This window comes from Anguilla rostrata, chromosome 3 (genome assembly GCF_018555375.3).
Source record: "Anguilla rostrata isolate EN2019 chromosome 3, ASM1855537v3, whole genome shotgun sequence".
Classification (NCBI taxonomy): Eukaryota; Metazoa; Chordata; class Actinopteri; order Anguilliformes; family Anguillidae; genus Anguilla; species Anguilla rostrata.
Genome location: NC_057935.1, coordinates 14108919 through 14125132, shown reverse-complemented (window position 1 = coordinate 14125132; position 16214 = coordinate 14108919). Strand labels below are relative to the sequence as shown.

Here is a 16214-nt window from a genome sequence, read left to right as displayed (position 1 = left end):
CCAGGAGTACCATAATCCCATAGTCCTTTTATTTTGCACTGCAGTACTGCAGCATTGTGGTACTCTAGTACAATAATAATTTAGTATAATAGGTCTGTACTTGCATAGCATTATAATATTGCATTACGGTAGAACTATAGAATTTTGTGCTGAAGACATTTAGTACTGTGGTAATGTAGTAGTCTTGTATTGTGGTCCCATAACAGTGCACTATTACAATTTTACTGAAGCATTGTACCATGGCTCTGTATTTGTGTAGCATCGTACCTGTTACTAGTTGGGTGACTGGCACATTTCTGCCATCTAGGATGTTGATTGACACGTTTCTGGAAGACTGAAGGAGCAAAGGACTACCCTATTGGGGAAAAAGCAAAATATTCACACTGGTATTCAATACATATAGTACTGCCCATACACAATTTCACTACATGCAACTAAACAGAATCATAAAACAAAACATTTTTCTTAAAATTTAAAATTCAGATGATGGAGTTCTGTTTAGTTTCACAGGGATGTGCAGGAATGTTTTATATTTGCTTTATTAAGAGATGAAGTATGTTATATGTGTATTTTATGACTCTGGGGCTTCTCCGACACACATCATAACCATGACAATGTACTTTCCTTAGTCCTACAGTGCAGGACTGACTGCTCTTTGCATCTCTTGATAAGGGGCCATCATGAGTAATGAGCAAATTTCTATTCAGCAGCCTTGCCCGCCTACCACCCCTCTGTCCAGCCCAGTGGAACTACAGAGTGTTGCATGCCACCAATTGTGATGTCATCACTCCGAGACAGACCTCCCCAGACTCTGCCCACTGTACTCACTGGCCTTGACTGGATCTCTTTGGCATAGAGGGGCTGGAGGAATTCAGAGTCCCCCGCCAGCTCCAGGCCCGTTGGTGTAATTCGGAGGTTACCCATGCCATCCTGTGAGACAGAAAATTTCACTTAACATCACTGTGTTCACAGCTCCCCCAAATGGGCGCACAATAAGATGTCACAGACTTAAAGAGTTTCATGGGAATTGTATGCATATTCCACACACCCAGGGCGCAGACCTGATCAAAAGCAAATCTGGTTCTGACATGTCAGCTGACTAACTACCCACAGCAGTCACCTTCTATGGTAAGAATGCAATGCTTCTCTTTAAAATATGGAAGTCAACAAACATCAAGAACTCAAACAGACTGGATTAATTACGAGATGTCAGTGATTTTTATTTTATCTCACACTGATAATTTTGGGATATAATGAATAAATAAAGGCTAGGAACTCCAAAGATTGTAATTGTTTTAATCATGACATTTTCTTCATGCACTTGTCTTCCTTCCTCATTAGGAGTCCTGGGAGGGTTGATGTATTCATTTATTCAGGTTGAGGTGATGCTTTTTGAATTACTTTCACAGAAAATAATTTTACATCAATCAGCATGTGCTGTATGGAATCTTTGAAGTTAAAAAAGGGCATTTCATAAGAGAATTTTGCACTGCTGTGGTTCCTGTTCTTTCCACAGGGTACATTTCCCATCATCATCATTATCATCATCAACATCATCATCATCATCGTCATCATCATCCACATCATCATGAAACACTGCCGTTATTCACATAATATGAAGTTCAGCCATACTATGATCTCTACAGCATTTGTGGCTCATATGAATTCCACAACAGCAACTGTGCTGAGGAGCTGAGAGTGTGCAGTGATCTGAGCCTTTCCTCTAGAGGAATAAGGCCATCCTGAATCCAGATGATTCGCTATCAGATAAAACCCCAGTTTACTGCTCACATCTTACCCTCTGCAATGTCCTGGACCTGATAATGCCCAACACACGATAACATCTTACGCCTGATAACATCCAGTGCCTGATAACAGCCTACACCCCATAACTTCCTATACCGAATAACTTCCCATATCTGGTTGTAGCCTCCACGCAGTGTTTCTTTATGGTCCACTCTCCTCCGTCTGCCTTGTTGGGAAAATGCTATGATGTACTGACACACCTCTGTCCAATCAGCAGCCAGCCTTGGACTTTCCACTGAGAATTTATGTGCAGAATGCTTATTCATGGTGTTGGAGACCCACAATCCCAAACGAGTATGTGCAAGCCACTCCAATAAAAAAGCTATGATTATTTTACGACTGCTCAACAATTTACACCATTTTACACTGGGGGCTGTGGACATCAACCAATGCCAATTTTGGGGAAATTAGTCGTCAGAAATCAATTCTGCACAGTGTCTTCCAATGATAGCAATTTATTTTAATTTCAGAGCATGAAACTTTCAGAGAAACATGACAGAACAGACAAGTAGCCCTCCAGCCAAACCCCAAATTTGCCAAAATTGAATTTACTAAATTAAATAGACAGGCCTACTGATACACAGACAAGCTAGACCTCTAATGTAATTCATTAGATGTATCACAGCAAATGTCCAAAATCAAAAATTTACATTAGTAGAAATATTTTTCCTTATTACAGTGCACAACATAGTATACTACGCTGGTCTGTATGTACACACATAATACTTTTAAAGAATAAAATACAGTGTTCTCATTTTAAAAAGAAAAAAACATTTAGATTAACCCTCTGTCACATCTACTGGGACTACTGTGATTTTTAGCATTGCATCAAATAAGAAAATATTCTAAAAAAAAATTATCAGAGAAGACTGTAGCACCAAATAGCTCTCACATCCACATGTTGGTTTACAGAACCCAGAACCACACAACATTCACAAAATTCACCTTAAATGCACATATTCAAAGAAGCAAGGATGTTGAAAATAATTATTTGATGAAAGTGTGCAATTCTTATTCCGCAAATGCAAATTTGGTTTACTCTGCTGCAACTGACGCAGAGAAAATTCAGATGTGTTCATAAGATAAGTTGACAACATTGCAGTAATAATATTGCAGCAATAATGTCTTGAATGAGGTCACCACGACAGGGAGTTACTGCTTATTCTGCAGCCTGGTCAATAAGCTTTAAAATGAAAGGCCAGTTGAGACAGAGACAAAGAGTCTCAGTGCTGTGTTTATAGTCATGGGAATACAGAAATTGCCCGTACTCCAGCACCAAGCTCCAACCTTGCTGTAGTGTACGACTTAAAAACAGCAACCACTTCACAAACACCAAAGAAGCTTTATTCAATAGTGTGTAAAAAAAAAAAAAAAAAAATCTTGGGGGATAAATCTAAATACATTTGAGATCAAAAGCATCTAATCCCTTTCGGGTTTAAGCCAGGAAGAGAGAAAATGATGACTTTTTCCCAAAAGACAAATCCTATTGGATCCATTTCTATGGAAATGTGCCTTCAGTCCTAACTGTTCATTGTATGTATACACTTTTATTATTATCTGTGGCCCTTCAAATGCAGCTATTTCTATTTTTATTTTGGAAGCAAAGACTTATATGTTTAGACCAAACTAACAATGGAATAATGTGTTTTTAAAAAGGGAAATATGTCCATGGTCGTATTAAAATGGATGAAACATTTGTCCAGCTATGGTTTACTCCAGACCCACCAATGAAACTGGCTCTGCAACTTTTAAAGCTCTCTAGAACTCACCGCCACACAGAAACTGCATTTATCAGAGCAGCTAATTATACTTTAATGAATACCAACTCTGGGGATTATTCAATTATTTTAGGCCAGGGCTGCCCAACCCTACTCCTTGAGATCTAGCATCCTGTATGCTTTCACACCAACCCTAACAAAGCGCGCACTATATTCAACAGCTAGAGAGCTCGTTAAGATGCTAATTAGTAGAATTAGGTGTGCCAAATGAAAACCTACAGGACGGTAGATCTCCAGGAACAGGATTGGGCAGCCCTGCTTAAGACCATAACGTAGCTGTTGATTGTTATGCAGTATACTGATTGCTATAAATCACCGTTGTTGCAGCTTGGTGGGTTCTTCTGGTACTAGTTTTAGTTGGTTTAATTCAAATCTGGTAGGAAATGCTATATTTGAGTATGTGTCCTCAGAGGTTCCCATTATGTGTGGAGTTCCCCAGAAGTCCATATTAGGACTCATCCCAATTTTAATTTATGTGCTTCTTATTTCTGAAGGGGCCTTCGTATTGGACATTACAGTGACTAGCAATGTACGTGACTTGTGATGTATGCTGTCATAATCTGTTGTCATAGCTTTTTTGTTTTATTCTATTGCTCTGATTTTTTTTTTTTAAAGGAAAGCAAAAAAAAAACCTGCTGTGTGTGTTTTAATCCATAAACTGAAAGAAAAACAATGCAATGCATGGTAACAAAATATATAATAAAAAGAAATTCTGAAAGTGAATATTGAGACTGAGCATCTTGTAGGCACTTTTTGGGTGGGCTAAAACATCCACCACCATGAACCACATCACAACACTGCAGTACAGAATTACATAGATTGAATCAGGGTATAGATCAGGATCTGACTAACCTCACTTGTCAGACTTGTAACCTTACATTCCTATGAGCCTGAACAGGCTGACACTGAAGAAACTTACATCCGCCCAGGTTCTGGGCATGTGCTTTTCCAATAAAACAAAGGTCAGTTGTTTCTTTTGGGGAATCGTGATCTTGTGCTAGCAGGGCACCTACTGGGGTTAGCTATTTCAGCCAACTCAATCAAGGACCTACAGTATAATATAACACTGAGTGAAACGTGCTTGAACAAATCTTATTGTAAATCTCACAAGTTGTTTGTCTCACAACTTTCATTCCAGACACCCAGGAGATATGTTTGGAGTTGAGATGAGGGTGAGACCAGCTGGCTGTACAGCAAAACATATCAGGGTGAGATCAGCCAACTATGTTGCTAAATAGACCGGGGGAGACCAGATGGTTGCATGGCTAAATAAATCTGGCCGCACGAATTAGAACATCTGGGTTAGACACTGTGGTAACTTTTGGAGTAATTCAGCTCCCACAGGTGCATTTGCTTGATGGTGGTTTATGAAACCATATGTGAAATCCTTGATAGTCGTAGGAGGTCAAAGAACAAAGCAAGAAAACCTTAATTCAATGGTACAATGGAAGATTAAATGTGTTCAATTGCAGCAAACACTGGTGCAGTAAAACCTGGAGATTTGTTTGACCCGGGGAGGGGGTGGGGGGTGGGGGTGGGGGTGGGATTGAGGAGTATCTGGGATATGTCTGCGATCCATGCCTTGAGTTAGAGGCACATTGACACCCAGCAATATGAGGTTAGCCACCGCAAGCTCAGTGCCAGATATTGATTGTCATCGAGATTGTACGGTGATGTCCCAAAAATGTTATTACTGTTTAAAGTGCCGCTTTCCCGCAAGCTCTTGATTGTGCTGTCCGGTTGATTAATGGCGCCTCCTGGAGCCAGGAGGGCATCATGTCGGCGTCAGGGCACAGTCCCTCTGCACTCATCCTCCTCTCATTTACGAGGACTGGGGGAACGATGCTCAGCCGGACCTCTAAGTGATAAGCGGGCCCCATTTTCCAGTACGCTGGTGCGGACTGCTTCTCCACAGCTTGTGACTGAAAGAGCAAAGTCCACTTCTACAGAGTGTCCCTGGCTATGTTTTTTTCCCCTGTGATTTCTAATCGTCGCTTTTTATTATTGATTGGGTTCCTCGTCCCTCGCTTTGCAATTATTCGCCATAAATCTGGCGTCCTTGGGAGTTTTATGTGAAATTCTAGTGGGGAGTTTTAATGGTTTACCCGGCCCCAACAAAACACCCCCAAAACATCCTAAAATGCCACAAATCTGTCCCCCAAACTATTTACACTAGTGTGACTTTAGTAAAGTTTTAGATGAATGAAATCTGTTTTGCAGATGGAAAGGAGGAATGTTAATGTTGAACTGAAATGGCTGAATTTATTTCTCAGCCGTACACCACTCTGCTGTGTTTTTCTTCATCTCATTTTGAAGAAGACCCTGTGGGCAGAAATTATACTGACGCCCAAGGTTCTGAGAAACTTGGAAGGTGTAAGGCTCACACATTTGAGGAAGGCAAAAGTGAATTCCCCTACTGCTGTTGTTCCTGGTCCTTTGAACCAAATTGTGAATTTAAAGTTTACAAGAATTCACTCTGGCTGAAACTGAACACCCATAGGAATGTGTGTGTGTGTGTGTGTGTGTGTGTGTGTGCGTGTGCGTGTGTGTGCGTGTGTGTGTGTGTGTGAATGTGTCCCATTCCCTCTTGCTCTGGGGGTGTCTTCTGGACACTAATGAAGGGGAAGCTTTGTGCAAGAGCACAGAGGCTTTGAACTCAGAGAGGTTAAGGGTGAGACTTGGGAAGCAGAGTCAAAGCACCATTAATCCACATTTCTGTGGCTGGGGCTGGGGGGTAGAGGGGGGGGTCTACCGTGATTCAGTCCTTTCTGCTTATACTGTCTTTTCTGTTATCACTGAGATAGAGATACCCTTTCATTTAAGTGAATTACTAATTATCTCTCCATCCCTTTCACTCCTCTCTCCTTCTCTCTGTATCTTCCTCTCTCTTTCTCTCAGTCCCTGTTTCATCCTCACAGTCTCTTTGATCTATGGGAGATATCCTTTTTTCCCTTTTATGTACCACTTTGTTCCTATCACCAGAGCAACACTTCGTTCTCTGTCCTTTCTGCACCTTAAATGTGACAGCCATGGTGGAAATGTCATTCTATATGATTTGACCATGATCATGGTTCCTGTTCCATACGACCATCCTGACAGTTTGCATCTCTTACAATCAGTCCAGGGTACAACCACAAGTTATGTTCCATATAATGAGGCCATGACCCTGGGTTTTATTCCATATGGCAGCACTGTGTGTGTGTGTGTGCAGGTGTGTGTGTGTGTGTGTGTGTGTGCGTGTGCGTGTGCGTGTGCGTGTGCGTGTGTATGTAAATGTGCATGTGCATGCGTGCAATAATGCATAAGACTTCATAAGGTAAAAAACTGAAAATAATTATCAGTAGCATGCCAGTGTAACCAGCACAAATACTGAGAAGGAAGACTACAGTAGGCATTTCCTGGCCTGACATGTTAAACTGGTTAATACGATATGACAACATTCCCACTTGCAGAAAACAAGGGCCATCTCTGTGACCTCCCAACATCTATAAACTGCATGAAAAAAATCTAACTAATTACAGTCCTTGTCACTGAACACGGAGTAGCAACACCAATGAAAGAAACACTCACACACATTCAAGAAGTTTTTTCAGGGAGAGCTGTTGGGGCAAAGGGTATAAATGAGTTTTCACTGCCTCCGGTGGGTCCAATCAAGAATGATTTGCGTACTCAGACATAGCACTGTATTAATAGACTTTCAGTCAGATTAATGGACAGGACAGGTTGAGGATAAGGCAGGGTAGGTTGAAGGTGAAGCAGGGTAGGCTGTGGGTTGGGCAGGGTAGGGTGTGGTTGGGGCAGGGTAGGGTGCCAGTGGGGCAGATTAGGGCATTGGGTAGGGGTGGGTAGGGCAGTTTGGTGGACCAGGATAGGACATTGGGTGGGGCAGGGTATGCTGTGGATGGAGCAGGGTAGCGTATGGGATGGGGCAGGGTAGGGTGTGGATAATGTAGGCTGTTGGCGGGGTAGGTTAGGCTGTGGCTGGGGTAGGGTAGAGTGACGGTGGGGTAGGGCAGGCTGTGAGTGGGACAGGACAGGCTGTGGGTGGGGCAGGGTGGGACATGTTCTTGGGTTGGGTGGTACAGTCAAACAATTTCATCCACATTATCAACCCCAATAGCTAAAATGTCTAACGCTGGTTTTTACTTGAAGCTGTCCCTCATGCCCTCCGCAACTTTAAACAAGGCATTCAGGACCTCATCTTGTCACCCCCCTGGGCTCGGTGAGAATCCTGCAATCATTTTCAAATAAAAAAATAAACACTTTCAAATAAATAAATGAAGAGGGGGGCTAAAACCAATGTTGTGGACAGACAGAACTGGTGACTGCAGTTGACTTGTTCATTCATTTTTCATAGCACCCCAGCGTGCAGTCAACAGGCCCTCATATTTTATGCATGCAGACACTACGCAAAACAGTTAATCTATAAGTGATACGTTTCTCTGTGCAGTCATCTCATCTGTCGTTTCAAACCCTGTGCTATACCATTCAAGCAGTTAAGTTCTAAACCTTCTGTTTGTTTGTGCCAATAGCAACTCTTGTTCCAAATCCTGCAATCAGCCCATTTGAACCCTCTACCATCACTGACAGCGTGGACTTCTGGGCCAAATATCAGGTGAATATAAATCTGACAGGAATCTTTGTGCTCCAGAATTATAGGAATTTCCATATGCTGTTAGAGGACATGGGAAAACAGCATACAGCTTTGTTTTAATGTTCTGTTTTTGAGAGTTGGGGCACAGTAACTGTAGTGAGAATACCTGACCTGCGATTCTCAGACAGTTCAAATCTGCAGCCCGTCCAAAGTCACCATGGCTCACAGTGCAAAGAAAGGAATTTCTTTGCACTGTACGCTATTGTACGGGGCCATGGTGATTATACTGTAAATGGCGTTGTAGCATTACAACTGATTCACAATGTTCAACGCGAGACCGACAAAGTCATTACCACAGAGATGTTTAACAAATCCATGTTTAATTCTGTTTCCCTTGTGTTTTAATAATGGATGGGCCTCATTCCAGAAATCTTTCAGCAGTTTGCAGAATATTTTTTTAGCCACATTAATGTGGCGCCACCCTGCAACTTATCATCACTCAGTTTATTGCTTCTAGTTGAAGTGCAGGCTGGCTATGAGACAGGAATATCGAGCAGACACTGAAAATCTGAGTAGATGCAGAGCTTTGGCCAGTCTATCACTGAGCGTGAAGATTATGCTCAGTGATTTTAGGGAGAGCTTTATAAATATTGTCGATTGGACGTGAAGCTGTGATATCTTTGATGTAAATGAACAGACTGCCTTTCGCCACCCAGACAGGAGAGTGAGTGGAATCAGAGAGCTCTGATGTTGATAAGAACACAGTTCATCCAACCTTTATCTTTTCGCCGCATGGCGTTATGGTACTATAATCCTGACCAGGTTGACACAGATGTCAGATTAGTCTGCCCAACTTTTAGAGATGCGCTTTCCTAATAAACCAATGGTTATTAACTTTTAATGACTTGTGATGGCTTTGATGGCACTGAACTGTATGGGAGATCTGCTTGATAAGAAATGCATAAATGTGGCTTTCTGTGTACAACAAATGACCATTGTTTCATTTTCGATTTAACATTTATGCTATTCTTATTTTTCAAATATCATTTGTCCAGGAAGAAATTAAATGTGTAGGTAGTGTGTTATTGGTACATTTCCAAACAGGATATTCTGTTTCTGCACACCCCTAGCAGCTGTGTTGTGGATCACATGGTCACATGACGGTGATGTAAGCACTTACTATAGTGAAGTTCATGACTTTGAGGATCCAGATGGTGAGAGCGAGGTTGACCAGGATTAAAATCATGAGGAGGAGCAGGAAGAAGTACAAGCAGCGTTTCCTCCAGCCGGAAATCCCCGCTGGGCAGAACTGCTGTTTCTCAGAGGCCTGGACGTCGTTTCTCTGAGCAAAGTGTTCCTGGGTCATCTGAGAAACAGGACAGAGACAGAGACACGGCAGTGAGGCCTCGTGTGTATGTGCGTGTGTGTGCGTGTGAGTGGGTGTGTGTATGCGCGCGAGTGTGTTTGTGCGTGTGTGTGTGTGTGTGTATGCGAGCATATGTGCATGTGCATGTACAAGCGTGCGAGTGCGCTTGTGTGCGTGCGTGTGTGTGTGTGTGTGTGTGTATGTGTGCATGTGCATGTACGAGCACTTGTGTGCGTGTGTGTGTGTGTGTGTGCATGCGTGTGGGTGTGTGTATGTGCGCACGTGTGTTTGTGCATGTGTGTGTGCGCTTGTGTGCGTGTGTGTGTGTGCGTGCGTGTGTGTGTGCGTGCGTGTGGGTGTGTGTATGTGCGCGCGTGTATGCGTGCGTGTGTGCGCATTCTTAATGCAGGAAGTAGGTGTGTGGCGCCTCTCCGTGTCAGTTTAAATGCATCAGTTTAAATGCAGTCTCTCGTGGAGCTCTGGTGTGTTGCATGCTGACAGTTCGAGGCTACCTGAGCGATGCACATGAGTGATCATTGTTTGCCTCGGTCCCTACTCCAGAGGCTGTGAGGAGTGTAAAACCCAGAGGAAGACATTTCTTACACATCTATTCACCATACCGCTCCCTGGTTCAGTATTGCTTAAAAATGTATTGCTTTCAGTACCATAAAGAGACAGTCCATACTCACAGTCCATTGCCATCATGTTTCTTTTTTTAAAGTTTTATTCCTGGCAATAAGAGAAGGAGACGTGGGGGGGATGTGGTTTACAAGTGAACAAGCAAATGGACCAGAGGTCGGCGTGAGGATATAGACACAAATTCACTCTTGCTTTTGATTCGCCCTTGCTGACCTGACTGTGGAAATGCAGCTATTGAGCAGGCTGGATTTAAGGCACTTAGCGTAGAGAACTAATGAGTGCATTCACAGCTGAATATGTTCTGTCATGTATCCAATAAAGATGTAAGGAATACAAGAGTTGCAAGTGTTTTTCTTTTTCTCCAACGACCACATCCAGCAAAACAATCACCATTTTTTTACATTTTACAACGGATCAATTTAATCCTTTCACATCATGCAGACTAACTCACTATGCGATGTTAGGCTTTTCTTTCATTCGGCACCATATCACAAACATCATTTCTAATACCATTTATGTATCGATTTGTTCTTGCACAAACTTCAGCAAGCAAGTTAAAACGCTCTTGACGTCAATACAAGAATGCCTCACCACAGACCTGATTTGTCTGCCAATATAAAAACAGAGTCAATTTGAAACCATTTGTGCACAGACATCCTTTTTAAAGTTTTTAAGCTTTTCAGTGGAAAGCCTACAAGAATTTAGACATGGCCCAATCAATACAAGAGACAGAACAAACGCTTCTCTCCGTCTATAGTGCCGGCACTGTGCTGCAGCTCCCATTTCCTGATACTCAGCTCCATGTAATCAGCTTTGAAAGTTCTGTCTCTCTGCCCTTGAAGTTGAAACCTTCCAATTTGTTAGTCTTCTGAAAACTTGTTGCGCGTGTGGCCAAGGCCAAGACCAAGAACTTATTTAGCTTCTTGTATTGTGCTCAGATTCTTTGTGCTGTTCTGACCGCCTGAACGTTCAGAACCTGTGCCCCTGATTCCTGAATTCTTCTTTAAATACAGACGTGAGAAGAGGAGAAACATAAATGACTTATTAGTTAGTGTACAAATAACCAAACATTATGTTATAACATTATAGGACTGGCCACACTTTAAGGATCATGGGATTTAAGTGATAAGAAACCTGTTGTCACAGTTGAATTTCTGTAAGTGCGGACAATATTTTATTCTTATTCTCAGTGTTCCAGTCTGTCAGATGGGGGTAACTATATTTAATCAATCTTTTCACTTCTTGTCTAGACATTGAAGTGTTTTGAAAGAAAAGGCTTTGTTCTGGACTTGTAACCGTGTGTATGAGTTCTTGTCCCACTGGAAAAGGAGGTCATTGAGGCTAGAATCTGAGCAGAGAGTTTGGATGCTGGTGTTAGCGGTAGGCAGTCTCCTGACAGGATTTTATTGTAAACCAGACGTAAAAAAGAGCACATTTCTTTTCTGTATTTCTGACAAGTGCAGGTGGGGGTTCAAATGTATGTGTTGTTCCCGCCTTATTGAAAGTCTGCAATGCTCTCTTAACGTTCTCCTGCAGAGATCAGATATGGCTCCCACAGCTTTCTGGAAAGAATCCTACTCAGAAAGACGCACATTATATCAGGATAAAAGTGGAAGTTTACATATTTTAAAAAACCACTGATCGCGGATTGCAAAACTTCTTCACAAAGTTTGCACAGAGCCGATATTTAACAGGACATGGTTGTTCTGAAGCATGCAGAAAAAAGAACAAATTCACATTTACAAACAAACCCCAATTTAAGGCAAAACCCTAGTTAATAATGCAAAACATATGCAGCAGTATCTGCAAGCAGTCAGAAAAAATAGAAAAATAGAATAAAATAGAAAAAAAAATTCTGTTAAGGCCTGTTTGATTTCTGTTTCTGGTTCATTCACTTTTTTATTTTTCTTTAAAATTTCATTTTTTTATTTATTTTACTTTTTTACATTTTAGTACAATCTGCATTTTTTTGAATGCAGAAGAAGTCTCATCTTGGCCACACAGATTATATACTATTTTATGGTTCCTATAGAAATGGTTCTGCCTTCCGGCCTTGTCACGTTGAAGACTTCTGGAATAACTGTAAAATACTGTTCCCGAATTGTAGATAAACCATTCGACCATTTTAAACATTTATTTGTACACTTTTTAATGGGCTGACAGGTGCTGTCCATGAGGCTGGCCAGGATTATTTAATGCATGGGCACAGTACCTGCTGCAAATAGATAACTATTATCTTGAAATTCATCAAGAAAAGTAACACCCTCTGTAGATGAACACTGTAAAGTACATTGTCTAGTATTTGTTTGCCATTAATAGTACTTAAACTGTATTTTACGTGTGTTTAGTGAAGAGGTGATGCCCTCGGAGTGTTTTATTGGACAACATTAGTTCCTTAAATAATGCAGGCACCATTAATCATTGGCAAAACAGTAAACACACACTACACTCTGCGGCCAGTAATGGAACTTTCTAATCCTCAATGCTGTATTACAATTTTGTGGTATGTGTGTGTGTATGTGTGCATGCATGTGTGTTTGTGTGTGTGTCTACATGTTTGTACTATTCTACTATACCAAATAAATGAATTAATAAAATCTATCACGGTCTGAAAAGAACAATGAGGGAGAATCTTTTGTCAGTGAAAAAACCGAATTGGGCAGCAGGTGGAGGTCACCCAAAATTTTATGGATATATATTTGAGTGCAAACATTCGATCTGAAAGAGCTGATAATCCTAAATTATGTGCATTTTTAAATAAAGGTACAAATGGCAGGGCTGTTGTCTCTACAAAACAACTTTGACAGAAGTAAATGTCGTAGGTTGCTTACTTGCATCAAGAAAAGATAAAAAAGCTGGTCGAGTTAGCTGGCAGCATGTCTGCGGCCACAGATGAATCAACAGATGGCACAGATAATTTTGTTTTGCATGTTTTATTTTTCAATTACATCCAATTTAAAAGCTATTCTTGCCGACCCTGTGTAACTTTAGACTGTAAGTTAGAGCTGGGTTGTGGACAACATTAAAAAAAAATTCTAACTGAACTTTTTCAATATTTGTTTTAACATTACTGCATTTGTTTTGAAAAATGCAACTTAAACACTGGGAAAGCATACTGCTAGAAATTTCTCAAAAGTTAAAAAATTAGTGGGAGAAGTCAAACATTTTTTCAAGCATTGTCCAAGAAGAAAATTGCGCTCCACGGTGCTTCCGAAGCACACAACTAAATAAGATTCCAAACTAGTTAATTAAAAATTATTGGCATGGGAAAAAGACGCTGTACTGACACTCAGAGAGTTCTGACGGAAGAAATCATTCCAAATTTTGCGCAGAAGACAAAATGATACTCTGTTGATGGAGAAAGATGTGGCTCTTCCTATGAGCAAGTTAACACTAAGCATCACCAAAGAATGACAGTGGAGGTGATTAAACAACCGACTATGATGAAACTTAATCACAAAGTTTAATCCCTGCATTTTTACTTCATTTGAGTTAATCTGTTTTAGTCTTCGATTTACATTTATAATCCATCAGAGCTGCAATGAATTATTTCATTGTTATTCTTAGTTTTTTCTTTTTCTTTGTTTTGTTTTTTTTTGTTTTACTTTTTTGTGCAAGGTAATTTATGTCTTATATCTTTTTTGTTCAGAGTTTTATACTTCGACCCAGCACTATGCAAATGTCTGCCGCATGCCTACAGTTCTATAAACTGAAAGCAGCGCACAACACGTGTGGTGGAACTGTTGTCAGTTATCATCTGTGCTTAATTAGTGGCAATTTATGTTGATTACTGGGGAGGGGTAATGTAATAATTGACTGATATGAAGGCTCTATCTGTGTCCTTCTGAGGGATGACTGAATTGAAGGTGAAAAGGCTGCCTTAGATGAACTGGTGCCCCTAGTTATAATGACACAAGCGATTGAGTGAATTAAAAAAAAAAATGTTTATGCGTCTAAATTGACTTTGCAAGTCTTTGCTCTGACTTTGCTCTGGATAAGTGTCTGCTAAATTGATGTAACAAATGTACTGTAACTTTCATCTGATGTGAAAATGGGCACTATGGTTCAAGCCGCAGCAGCATAACACTACACATGGTAATTGGGGTTGTTATCCCAATTACTAGTTATTAAGAGTGTTTGCTAGAATATAAACGCCGACTAGGCTATAAGGTAATATTTCAGATTATGTTTACCTTATGTCAGTTTGTAATTAGTTTTGGATCCATCACATATCGACACATTGTTACTCTACCATATAGTACCTATAGAGTAACAAATCTGTGCAGTCATGTGTCATCATTAGTTAGCTTTTGACTACTATATAACCATCTCTCATAACACACATTAATATTTTCTTCATAAAATGAATGGAGAGGGTGATATGAGTTTCTCAGAGATCACATAGCATAGACTGTATTCTTATCATGCAGACAGCAGACCTGGGTTGCTATCTGCCAGTAAAATTTGAACAGACTCCTGCTGTCGCTGAAATGCATTACTAACCAGAGCATACAATTTAAAGGACAGACACATTTCCTTCTGAAAACAGACTGTTTTAAAAATGGTCAGTAATCTGCAGGAATTTTACTGGCGTCGAAAGGGTAGAAGCATTTCAAGGGAGTACTTGGCTCAGGTCTACAGATTGGCAAGGCTTCTGAGTTCTTGAGAGAAGCAGGAGACACATAAAATAATTATTTTAAAAATCCTCCATGGAAAACCTGATGTGACACTGGGGCACACATAAAACCAGCCCCCCCTCTCCACAGGGAGGCTGAGCAGATTTTAATTACAATTATGATAAATAACATGTAAAAGGAAGGCTGGGTATTCCTGTAGCTCTGAGACATTTGAAGTACAAAGTGCAGCGCTAATACATTTCCAGGAACAGCCATCTGACCCTGCTTTACGGAGAGATCTGTGAAAAATACAGGGGCAAGATTAAGTGTGCCTGCACCAAATTATTTCTTATACTAATGATGCGCTCACTTTAATAATTAAATTTCCCTGTCTTATGGCAGCTGTCAGGCCGTTTAATTAAAAATTTCCTTCGCTAATGAACTCTGAAAGTTATTAAAGGAGTGAGAGGCATTATGTAATGATTTCTAATATTCAATCTTACAGTGGAGCGACTTTGCGCAGATCGATGACAGGGATACAGCCTCCCCCGTTTCTGAAGGAGGCGTGACAAATCCAGGAAATGAATCCGCCGGCCTCCGAGGCTACATGGCTTCAAACGGCCTTTCTGCTCCTGTGCCTCAAGCCAATATTCTCATCCTCACTTAGCCATTGTGCCAGACCACAAAGTGGGATGGAGGGATGAAAAGACGTATGTCCAGGGAGAGAGAGAGAGAAAGAGAGAGAGAAGGGGGCAGTGAGAGAGAGAGAGAGATGGTGGAGTGAGTGAGAGAGAGAAGGGACAGTGATTGAGAGAGGAGTGGGAGAGAGAATCCACTTAAACAGGATCACATAACCCACTCACAGGTTCCACTCTCAACAATCTACTCTCATACGATATACTCTCGCACATACAACAACATAAGAACCACATAATATGATGCACTCGCACAGATACAATCACACAGAAACTACTCTATTATGATGCAATCTCACAGATACATTACAACAGGATTCCATTCAAATAATCCACAAATAATCCACTCTATTCAAATCTACTCTCAGAACTGTAAGATCTACTATCATAAGATGCAATTGTATAGAATCCACTACTATAGAATGAGTAAAAATTTGTAGATTCTTTGAAAGCTTTTAAAAATAATTATTTAATTGAGTTGTTTTTCTCTGAGTTTAACTCGATCCTCTGAGTTTAACTTGACCTCTCTCTGCTCAATGACCTCATTAAAAATGTAAACATAAGCCTTAACACGTGAAGATACATTAGCGTCTGTGAGGAAAGAAAGTTCTGGAGAAATTCAAGATCAAAACCACGCTCACACAAACTGGTTGAGTCACTCATCTTGAAGTAGAATGCATCCTAAAGTACATGTCAGGTCTGATTTATTGAGGGTTTTCG

The 16214-nt window shown here is 40.8% G+C and overlaps 1 protein-coding gene across 1 annotated transcript in view; it reads right to left on the bottom strand.

Moving 5' to 3' along the window:
* LOC135250263 (delta-sarcoglycan-like) overlaps positions 1–16214 on the bottom strand; it is a 46898-nt gene that overhangs the window by 10202 nt on the left and 20482 nt on the right. Inside the window, exons 2-4 of the mRNA XM_064326373.1 lie at positions 9359–9544; positions 829–930; positions 268–355 (exon numbers count right to left, since the gene is read on the bottom strand). Of these exons, the coding sequence (XP_064182443.1) occupies positions 268–355; positions 829–930; positions 9359–9544 (376 nt within the window). The remainder of the gene's footprint in view (positions 1–267; positions 356–828; positions 931–9358; positions 9545–16214) is intronic.